This window comes from Nannochloropsis gaditana (assembly GCF_000240725.1).
Source record: "Nannochloropsis gaditana CCMP526 unplaced genomic scaffold scaffold131, whole genome shotgun sequence".
Lineage (NCBI taxonomy): Eukaryota > Eustigmatophyceae > Eustigmatales > Monodopsidaceae > Microchloropsis > Microchloropsis gaditana.
Window position 1 is genome coordinate 23,211 of NW_005803822.1, and position 11,973 is coordinate 35,183.

General features: G+C 50.5%; 1 protein-coding gene across 1 annotated transcript; it reads left to right on the forward strand.

Moving 5' to 3' along the window:
* Positions 1-7,534: 7,534 nt before the first annotated feature.
* On the forward strand, positions 7,535-7,973 carry NGA_2116100 (nad h dehydrogenase; the record flags this gene model as incomplete). Its single annotated transcript, XM_005855691.1, has 1 exon — positions 7,535-7,973. A coding segment is annotated over one exon (439 nt), but the record flags the coding sequence as incomplete, so codon positions are not given.
* Positions 7,974-11,973: the final 4,000 nt, after the last annotated feature.

An 11,973-nucleotide genomic window follows, 5' to 3' on the forward strand; every position in this document is an offset into this window, starting at 1 on the left:
AGCCGTTTCCGTACTGGTAGCTAGGGTACTCTGTAGGAAAATATCCGTTGCCGTTGACACTTGAAGTGCCATGCGTGGGAGGTGAATGGAAAGTGGAGGCAATAGGTTGAGGTGGTATGACTTGAAAAGATTGGCCGGGAAAGGATGAATACTGCGCCTCGTGAGGAGCTGCTGCAAACGCATAGACAGGAGCGCCTGCGGGTGAAATGGTCGAAGAGTGATCCTGAAAAGAGGCGGGTAGGATGTCTTGTCCGTCGAGTATAGACGAATAGTAGGCGTGATCGTTCATAATCTGCAAAGCCTCATTGCCCTGGAGAGAAGAAAAAGCAGGAGAGGAACACACGTGACATGATTCGCAAGCGGGAGAGGCTCGTCAGCAAGTCATGAATAGCTATGCACAGAGCATGCGTGTAGCTTGTGCTGGTTTGAACTGATTTCAACAAGAATTCTTGGCGTCACCGAGCGTGCAGAGGCTTTATATTCTCTCTCTTGTATTAAATATGATGGAAACAGAACTCAAAATACCCCTCGCTTTATAACTTTACCTCATTGAATGGCACCTCTTGTGTATCACGGGAGCGGGGAAAGGGTCTATTCTGATTGTTGGCCAGGGTAATGTGCCGCAAAGCAGCATTTGGCACATCTTTCACCAAGAGCCACTGTATTGAGCGAGGACAGGCGCCAAAATGTGGCAGGAAGCAACATGTATGAGGAGGAGGAGCGAGGTAACACAAAATCACGATCTATATTGTATGAAAGCCTATGGCACAGTGCTTTCGGAAACACTACCATGATGAATGCAGGACTGAGTATGTAACTAGCCCCAAGTCCTTCTTTGAGGAGAAGGAAAAAAAATTTAAGATAGGGATACTTTACATACAATCCAGAACGCTCGGCCCTTTCACGGACCCCAGATCTCTCTATATTTTCACTCACCCTAACATTGAAGACTCCCCGCCACCGATGTGTCTGAGTCTGCATTCGAGTCAATTATGGTGTTATGGAGCTTTGAGAAGAGGATATAAAACATTTCTACCAAATCTGAACTTGCTTATTCCCTCCATATCTTTCTTTACAAAGATTCCCCTCCACCCCACCTTCATCCACGCGGGAAAGGAAGTGTTAAAGTCCACGGGCGAAGACATGAGGGCTACCCCACAGAATCGCTGTTAGAATTGGAAGGAAATGATTGATGAGCCAGCCGCCGTAAAGTGACGAGTATAAGTGATTTGTGTTTAGAAACAAATTGCTATGTAAAAGTTAGTATTGAGATGACAGCTGTGCTATCTTCTACCATAATTATGCTTTTTCAAATACTCCGCTCAATTCTACACTCCTACTTCCCAACACTCACCCGCGATTCATTGACTGAAAAGAAGAGGTAGACAGGGATACCCTGCACGGCAGCCTCGCGGTAGGCGCTATTTAAAACGGAAAAAGGAGACGGGTTACAATGTTGGGAATCTCCAATAAAAGTTGAGGTTTTGCTGTCTGAAGAGATCGACCGGGCCTGAAGAAAATCGCAAAAAAGGAGCACACACAAGGGTGTTGGAAAGAGTTTTGGGTTCATTACCGGTCTAGGCGAGCATTTCCGGGTTCCGTGGAGGCCCACAGGGAATGGTGTACGGACTGGACCACATCGGTTGGGGAGAAGGACTTGATGACGAAAAATCGAGCCTGAGGGGGGAGAGACAGATGGGGACGGAGTTGCAGGGGAAGGCATGCAACGCGTGAGTACACGTGATCCGAGGATGATTGACTTTCCCTGACTTCACCCCCGGCCCCAGACCGTCTCGTCTCCTCCCACCCTATTCCCCTCTCCATCTCCTGAATCGACCCCCACCTTTCTTCCCTTCCCCGTCCTCATTCCTCTACCTGCACCGGATCCCCCGTTGGCAACACCTGCGGCGGCGTTTTCCAGGCCTCCTCCTCCTTCTCGGGCTCCTCGTCCTGCGGCCCCTCTTGCTCCTGCTCCCGGTTCTCCTCTTTCTCTTCGTCTTCCTCCCCATCCTTCCCCTCGAAGCCTACTCCCCCTTGCGGCTCTTCCTCCTTTGAATCATTTTGGCTGATCTGAACGACGCCTGTTTCAATCCTCGCCTCCATCACCTCCTCCTCTGCCTCCTTGCCTGCCGTCGCTGGGATGGACTCTTTCCCCATCGCAGCTGCGCCTACTCAGACAATTAATGCGGGGGGAACACAAAGAAAGGTCGAATAATTGCACCGACTTGTTCCATCACATCGGATTGCCACGTGACTAGTGGCCTTTCGCTACTTCCCCCCTCCCCTCCCTCCGCCCTCCTGTACCTTCGGAGTGCACGTCCTGTGCCTCTCCTTTGTCCCTCCCAACCTCCTCCATTCCTCTTTCTCCTTCCTTTTCACCCCTTTCTTGGCGTGGAGCAGGCACCGAGGGGGGCATCGAGGACGAGACGGCGACATAGCCCCGCCCTGGCCCACGCCGACCTCGTCCCCGCCCTCCGCGCCGTCCTCCGCCTTCCCTCTCTCTCCCCTCTGCTCGTCGACTTGGGTAGGGTCCTGGAAGGATGGTGCCAGTTCGGAAAATCAACGCCACTTACAGCAACACAAAAGCCCGGAACCTGCATTCCCACCCCTTTTCTCCCAAGCTGCTCCTTTCCCCATGATAGCCATTCCTTTGGCCCCACAACCCAAAACCTTGTAATTTGCTCTCAGGCGTCCTCTCCCCACGCACCTTTATAGCCACGGTCACCGGCTGGCGAAGGAGAGGCAGGTAGCGAAGAGGCAGCGGCAGGGGTGTAGGCGGGAAAGCTGGAGGGAGGGTAGGAAGGAGAGAGCGTCGAGGGCGGGAGGGAGGGAAGGAGGGAGGGAGGGAGGTAGTAGTAGCCGTCCTGATACGGGGAGAAGGTGTCAAGACCGTACATCTGGGATAAAGTAGATAGTATAAAATTTGAGGGTAGATATGAGGTGAATAGGGCGAATCAGGAATAAATGTGTAATTCGGGGGGATAGGGTTAAGGTTATAGGTGGAAGAGCAAGGCAGATGGAACAGGGACAGGAAGGTAGTGTCGCGACGCACGTCCACCATGAATAGCAGAAAGCGCCAACAGTGGGGAGGCGAGAGTCCCAGAGACGCCAAGGGCCACATTCTGCGTCACAATGGCGCCAACGCGCCGCCCTGGCTCTTTCCTCTCTGTCTCGTTCTTACCATTGGCATCCCCCCGTACGCCCCTGGCGAGGGCGAGTCGTAGTAGTACAAGTAGCTAGCAGGGGGGGGCGGACCCGCGGGAGGGAGGGAGGGAGGGAAGGTGGGAGGGTAGATGCCATGCTCGTACCCTGTGTAGGGGGAAGGGCCTGGGCCGGGGAGGAGAGGGGGGGGGAAAGGTGGGGAACGCGTGGGGGTAAGGCGCAAGGGGGAGAGCACGAGACGAGGAGAGGGAAGGGGGGACCAAGGAGGGCGACGGGATCAAGACGGACGAAGAAATAAAACGAAATGAACGGGGTTTTTATGGAAGATCATAAGGTCTTGCCAATGAAGGGACCATGCACGAGGAGCGTCTCGGCTCTCTCTCCCTTCGTCCGCCCCTTTGCCCATGCGCCCGATCCACCCTTCCACGTCTTCCCAATCCCACCCACCTGGCTGACCGCTTTCATCTAAGGACATATGCTCCCACATGTACGAGAGCGTGCCTCCTTCTTGTTCCAACGGCACGTCCGAGAGCTGCCCGCCTTCCTCCCTCCCTCCCTCCGTCGACAGCGGGGGGTACGGGTGCGGCGCCGTGGGCAGGGAAAAGGAGGCCCTGCGCCCGGCAGAGGAGTACGAATAAACGCCCCCTGCTTCCCCGTTTTGGTCTTTTGCGGCAGTGTCTTTCCAAGACGACCCCCAAGCCGGGCTGGGGGAGGAGGCATGAGAGGGGTGGGAGGAGGTAGAAGGACGATAGCCTCGCGTTCCGCGGTGGCCTGGTTTCTGGTGCTGCGACTGTGAAGGGTGCTCTTCCGTGGGTACTGAGGACGAGGAAGTGTTGGATATGAAGGAAGAAGTGGAGGAGGAAGATCGGGAGGAGGGCGCAGAGGGCAAGGGGGAAGGGGACGGAGAACCTGAGCTCGGTGGTGCTCCGTGAGAAGGTTTGCGAGGTCCTGCCTGTGTGTGGACCGAAGGAAAAGAAGGGAAATGGTAGTCGTATCCTGCAGGCGTATTAGGGGAAGGTCCTGGTCCGGGAAGAGGCGCCTGCTCAGCAAGGGTATCCGGAAGAAGCGAAAAGGTGAAGAAAAAAAGATGCAACGATTATATTAGATAGGATTTCAAATTTAACCGAAGGGAGTTTTTGTCATCGAGACGCTGCTATATGATGTTCAAAAGCTTACCTGGTCGAGCCCCGGATGTCCATTGTAGCTTCGATGCTGGGTGATGGCACCTTCTCTGACGTTTTGCCCTCCATTGCGTGCGTCGCTCATGTCACCACTGTTGACCCTACGACCGCTACCAACGTGATGCCTGATGTTGCTGGCTCCGCGAGAATAGCGTTGCCGAGGTTGCTGTGAGTACATGAGTGTATAATGGCTGGGATTGTGCCTTGTGCCCCTTGGTCGATCTCGACGAGACGAGATACTGTAAGCTTGCTAGAAGGATAATGGAGGAGGAGGTAAGGTAGGAAAAGCTGGGACGAAGGTCTGGCGCGTTTAATGAAAATTCCGCTTGCGCGCAAGAGTACACAAAGCGAGAGAATGGAAGAATGCGAGTCGTTACGCAGAAGACTAGAACGAGTGGAACGGCGTAACATAAAAAGTAGTTGGTAAAGTGGACAGGGGTCCGTGTTGGCACGTACAGAGCATCAACGAGGCAAGCGCACGGTTGTGATCTGCAAGCAAGGTAAGATGAGTTTCAATGCCGAAAAGAATTATACAAGCATACGAACACAGGTACCACAGGAAGAGGAAGACGGCTGATTGAAGGGGACGCGACACCTTCGATTCCGTCTCGTCTGAACACGACATTGAGGAACTCGTTTTGCCGCTACCTCCCGCCCTCCCTCCCTCCCGCCCTCCCTCCCTCCCGCCCTCCCTCCCTCGACCACAGTCTGTGTGGACCCACCTGTCTTCCTCCTCCACTCTTCCTCGTTTCCGCCAGGGCCACGCATAATTGCACATGGGACATGCGATCAAGGCCACCTAAACGTGCCAATGCATGCCAAAGCCTCTATTACCTGGTAGAGAGTTGCAATGGATATGGGCGCTGCTCACCCGTCGTGATGTTGTTTTTTCCCGATGAATAAAAACCAACGGCTGCCACAGGCCCTCGGAACCATACCATAATTCTTTCTTCTCATCCTTCTTTTTAAACCCTCTTTGATACACACACGCTCTAATTGAATTTCACCGCTACTTATAGCCCCGCCGGATCAGGTGAGGGACTCATTAGAATGATTGAGGTTTGGGCTTTGGTATAAGTAAAGAAGCCCGTGTGCTGATGTCTAATCCTCCCACCCTACCTCCACCCATTTTCTGACCATCTGCAGGTTACCGCTGGTGCTTTCTCGCTTCAGGTAGGCAAAGTTTCCTCTGTAGATGGAGCAAGCGTAGGAGGGAGGGAGCATTTTGCAAAGCCCAGCTCGAGGAGGGAACAATTAGGGGGATGATGTATGGGAGTACGGGGTTGGAGAGCGAATGCTGTTTGTCCAGACGACCTAGGATTAAAAGCATTAGTTCAAGGCAGATCGTCGCCGGTCTCAGAGGAGCATTCTGCTTCTTGTGCGGACTTCTAACTACTTCCTGTGTCGATGAGGTCTCTGTCAGCTTCCTAGGGTTGCGGCGCATGGCTCCATGCCCTGAATATCGTCCGTTGACTTGTTTACTCATGGACGCAACCTCTTTTCCTTCCACTTTCTACAGCGCCTCTTCCAGCAACTTTAATTTTCACACCCTACATTCCAAACATGGCCGATATTGTCAAGCCCAAAGTCCTCGCCGAGGAGGAGGAGCAGGTCAGAACCGGGATGAGAATGGGTGGGCAAGGTTGCCTTCAAGAGGAATTCTTATGTGTGCATGCATTTGCGTGGTAGGATGTGTCGGGACGCAAAAAATTTGCGTACGGCAGATTGTGACACGCTGGTACTCATGTCCGTATGATTATCGCATCGAATTTTCTCTGTCTCCCTTCATTGTCATCAGATCCACCGCATCCGCATCACGCTCACCTCGCTGAACGTGAAGGACCTGGAAAAGGTTTGCGAGGCATTGAAGACTCGAGCTGTGAATCATAGCAAGCACTTAAAGGTTGCTGGGCCTGTTCGGTAGGAGGGGAGGGAGGGGGAGGGACAGGAGGGAAGGAGGGAAGAAAGAAAGAGGCTGAAGGAAGTTGGAAAGAAGGAAGCAGCGGTTCTCATACTTGAGAGGGGAATCACGCGAAATCATAATCGTGAAAGACGTGTGCAATGCGAGGGGGAATCCAACGAGTGGAAGCTGACGAATTTTCTCGGCACACAGACTCCCGACGAAGAAGCTGAAGATCACGACCCGCAAATCTCCCAACGGCGAGGGAACCAACACGTGGGACCGGTTCCAGGTACGTGCAGGGCGGACGGCGCTAAAGGGGTCGGCCGTAGGGGTGGAAGTGGGCGAGAGGCGCTGACACTCTTTCATCCGGGGGGCTTACGCTTTCAATTGGAGTTGTCTTCTCCTTTCGTGGCTTTCAAGCAAGGTGCATCGCCCTGCGTGTTATTCTTATACCTAGTTTTTCCGGTGCTGTCTTGCCACATTATGCAGATGCGCATCCACAAACGTATTATTGACCTGCACACGTCTTCGGATGCTGTGAAGAGCATCACGAACATCGTGATTGAGCCCGGGGTCGAAGTCGAAATTACCATCAACAACTGAGTTCGATCGATACTTGACGAGGAATTGGGTTCTTAACGCTGTCTGCAAGCAATCCTCTTTGCTGGGTGGAGCGAAGAAAGGGGGAGGGACACGGATGAGGTCACGTTGCGTTCTTTTCGAAAAGAGCCATTAACCTCTACGGTCATTGCGAAGAAAGAAAAAGTGGATGGGGCGATTTTCTGAACGCTCTTTAACTTTCGGGAAAAACATTGTCTTGCTCGATGAGGAGCACCTCGAGGGTCACTTAACTTTGTACCGGCCACTCTTTTTTCCCTGAAATCAATAATCCATCTCCCTATAGCGTCATTTCTAGAGATAGACCTTTATTGTGCCCAGAAAACCCACAAGAGTACTATCTATATACTTCAAAGGCCTCAGCTTCCACTTTGTCCTTGCTGTTTACTTGCTTTTGGAGGAAGAGTAGTCCAAGCTGGGAAAATACGAGTGCTGTGAGCTAATGAAGGAGAAGTATAAGTGTTGTCACCGCTGTCCATCAGTGTGACACCCTTATATGGCACCCTTATACTTTCGCCTCCTCTTGGTACCTATTATGTGTGGCATGCGCCCGGGAACGCAAAGGCGTCTATGTCTCAGAGTCACCTCGATGCTTGAACCTCCCCGGTAAAATGCTTATGCCTGTGTTTTGTTGCCTTTTCCAACGACTTGATCTGATACTACAACGCACATACAACAGCAACAGGATGCCACGTGGTAATAAAGAATTATCTCTTTTCCTCTGGGACCCTCTGTCACGGTTTTTGGCCTCAGCTGCCAATCGATGGACGTCATTCATACCCCCCCCGCCCCGCCACCCGTCCGACCCTCCTCGACGCGTCCTTCTCCTCCACGCGCATCCCATGGGGACTTCTTCTTTCAATGGCGCCTGCTTTGAAACAACTCATCGGTCGCTTCAAGAAGCTGGACACGAAGTACAGACTCTATCTCTCTACGAGGAAGGTTTTCAGCCATGTATGCAAGCAAGTGACATAAGGGAGTATATGAAGCCGCTCTCAGACCGGCACGATGAGGGCACACCCGATAAAGCGGCTCTCCTCCGATATATCGACCTCCTTAAGTGGTGTGATGCCTTAATTTTTGTATATCCAACGTGGTGGTATGCCATGGTAAGTCGGAGGCAAGGCAACATGAAAATTACCATAGAAAAAAGGATGTTGCAAGGAGGGAGTACAAGAGAAATGGTGGCGGTACAAAGACAGCACCACAAGCCGAATTTTCGAGTCATTTATTCCACTTGAGGGACCGTTCTTAACATTGTTACATCAGTGCCCATACAGCACCAAGTCACTTTTTCCTTACGGATGCTTCCTCCTCTTGCTTGTCCTTTTCCATGCACCCGCCTAGCCCGCCATCCTGAAAGGGTGGATCGATCGGACCTTCCTGCCTCACAGTGCCTTCACCCTCCCCACACCTACGTCTCCTCCAGCTTCCGTGGTGGGTCTGGTTCCATGCTTGAAAAACATCAAGAAAGTAGGGGTCGTGACCACGTATGGCTCCTCCTACCAAGTGATTCGATACGTGGGCGACCCAGGACGGCGGATTATCGCGCGGGGACTCCGACCTTTGTTCGACGCGCAGTGTACTTTGCTATGGCTTGGGATGTATAGCTGTGACACTGCCTCGCAGGCGGAGAGAGAGGATTTTTTGGCGGAGGTGAACTCTTACATGAGAGAGTTCTAGAAAGGAGTCAACCTGGAAATGGAAAAGCCTATACATTGAAATCTGCTGCTGTGTACATTAGACTCTGTTGCAAAATATCGGAGTGAAAAAAATAAGGTAGACACATGAAAAAGATGTGCCTTATTCTGAGAGTGACATTGCATTTACTTCTCTGTCTTTAGACAAACGTGTCACTTTCACGTCGGTCATGTACTTTTATGTGGAATTAGTCCCAATTCCAGGCTCGTGCTGTCCTAAAAAGCGCTTTCAAAGCGCCAATATTGAAGTTCAAAGAAGAGAAAAGGATACATTTTAAGTCTTTGGGTCTAAAAATGCTTCTGAATCTTTTCCTGCTTCTCCATACACACAGACATACATCCCCAATGCTGTCCGTTTCTCCAGTAGCTCGTAGTATCCTTAATCACAGTCGAGACAAGGCAGGACGTGCCCTATCATCTCAATATGCGTACAAATTGACATCCCCCCCCGTCCTCCTTTTACCCTACGTCCTCAGTGCTTCTTGTTGTAAGGGTCGCACTTCGGGTTCGCGTACTCGCCAGGTTCCAAATAGAAAGTATCTCCCTCCTTCCATAGCCAGGACGGATGGGGCTGGACAGTATCGTAGAGGGCGAGTTTCTTCTCCTCCGCGTCCCACCAATTGGCCTTGAGGACCCCCCCAGTGTCCCCGCTCTCCGGGTTCAGGTCCCACACGAACTGATCCGACATGCACTTTTCAACCAGGTACTTGGCAAAACGGTCCTGCCAAACCATGTCCTTGTCGTTGTGATAACTGTCATACTTCCCTCCCCACTCCCCTAGCACACATGCATGGCCCGTTTTCTCCTCAATGAAACCCCAGCAGCGTTCCCATTCGCTCAATTGCGAAGCAGGAAAGTTCACATACCCGGCAAAATGCAGGTCTCCCGTTACCGACGGCCCATATTGGTGGGGGGAATAGACGAGGCGCTCGTTGAACTCGGGCTTTCCGAAATCGATGGGGTGGGTCTTAATCTTCTCGAACTCGATAGAATACCCCAAGCCCTCGACAAAGACCAGTCCTTTGAACTCCGGGTGCTTCGTCAACAAATGTTTGCCAATTTTCTCGGCTGCCGTGTTCCAATCGGTGGCAGCGTTCCCTGAACCCCATGTTGCAGCGCCATGCGGTTCATTCTTGAGGTCTAGATGTGCGGGAAGAGAGGATAAGAAGCGAAAATTATTTTAAAATTCCAAACAGGTAGGGATTCTCGACAGGGTATTTCAATGACTTAAAAAAACACGTGTTGAAGTGACCTTCGAGTGCTACTCTTAGTAGCCGAGGCCAAGTTATACGAATGACCTTTCGACTAGAGCACGATCTCTACCCCCATCGTGACATATTTAGAATACAAATAGGCAAGTCAATGTAGAGTCCTACAGCAATTGGGCATGCTCATCAAGTCTATTGGTCCTTTTCGAACAATGGTATCTATCGCTTACCGATGGCAAACAGGTTCCAATGGTGCTTCAGATCCCCCAGAAGGATATCCCAGGCCGCCAGCATATCCTCTTGTGTATATTCCTGAGAGTACCACAGTTCCGGAATTTCTTGATCATTTAAACGATGACTATCAAGCATGACTAAAATTTTAAAGTCTGCGGCTCGCTCGATAAATTTGTTCAAAAACTGTCGACGAGAAAGCTGATTGATGTCTCCGTCACGGAAATAACCCCTGACACCAGTATCGTAATCCAAAGCCCATTTTGTTGAGAAAGGCACACGGATAGCATTAAAATTATTATCAACCAGGAATTGAAGGATCTCGTCTAAGCCTCTGTTGTTAAGGCCAAGTAGCATGTTTGAGTCCCCGACCTGGGCAGAAAAGAGATAAGGTGGGTTTAGCCATCAGGGTGAGCGGCGACAAGGTATGATGCGTAGGATAGATAAAATAAATGAATGAACAAAAAAAGAGTGAACTTCTCATTAAGTGTTGCATCTCGGTCAACGCACGCTTACCTCGAGGCCAAACCAGCTTAAACCTTTTAGATGAAATGTTTTGCCATTCACACGCAACTCCTTATTGGTTCCTGTCCATGTCAGCTCTTCTTTTCCCAGATCAATTGGACCATGCATAGCTTTAGTAAAGGATGGGTATGCAAGACCCCGAAGCAACGGCGTGACGCTATTTGTAGCGCTCGCGAGTGATGCGTCAGTGATGCTTCCTTCGGGAGATGACGTTGGGAGTAAGGCTAAAACGCCTTGGGTAGCCAACCGCATAAGGTTAGAGATACTTGCCATCGATTAATTTACGTAAAATCGTGTGAAGTCGGACTTGTATGGAATTGTGTTCCTGACAGGTAAGAAGAAATGAGTATTAAGTAATTAGTCCGGCTTCATCTTTGTATTGTGTTTGCTTAAAGAGCATGTACACTATTGGTCTCTTATGCAAAATTAAAAGCAAATGAAAATGGCAAAGATTGTTTCAATGCATGTTTTAAAGCGAACGCAGAAAAAGTATCGTGACACATAGAACAATTGTTGTACACGAGCATTCAAAGAGACATGGGCCATAACCACAGTCGAAGACAGAAACCCTGTGGAAATGTAAATGCCTCAAGAACCTACGTGCTGTAACCAGTGCCACGGTACTACATCGAAAATTCTGTCTGTGGCGGTCTACTCACAAACGATATGATCTTTTGAATTTCATGGTGGGAGTGCCCGAAAGCCCCCGACCACCATGTATTGTGTCCAACCCCGTGCAACCGACGACCGTTGCTGACGGCTATCAAAATTTGAATTTGAATTCCGCGAAACTGGAGGCCCTTTCGTGAGGAGGTTCGACATCCCGGGGAAGACTCTGAAAGGTCGTGTGCCACAGATTGCAATACATCGAAATAAGGTATTCCGGAGCTTAGAAATCGTTTATTTTAATATAATCGTGCATAGACCATCATGACATGGAACTAATAGCCACTTAATGACTCTCATGATCAACTCTCATGACGCTAAAAACCATGACAGATGCGCCACCGACACTTTCAATTCCTTATGTCATTAGTGACCTTTTCAGTATGTCTACCTTCAAAAATCCTACACATGGCTTTTTTATCACAAATGCCATTGTCAACTGCTCAACGCACCAGACCCTTTCCAAAATTGGCTCGTAACACTTCAATCGGCCCTAGTGGCCTCCCGCTCTTCAAGGATATTGAAAGCATGCACCCTAAGGAGATTTACAAGCTAGTGATGGATAATGAATACAACAAAGATCGGCTTTACATTATTGCAATGATGCTAACTGGGGAAATTATACGTCTTCGGGATCAGGTGAGGATGGAAAAAAGTTCGCGGAAGGTTGACATTTCTCGCGGACATGCTACAGCAATGAAATGGCAGACTGAAGTAGCTCATCAGAAAATCAAAATATTGTCACAAGAAGTAAAGATTGGAAATTTCGAAACTCAAAT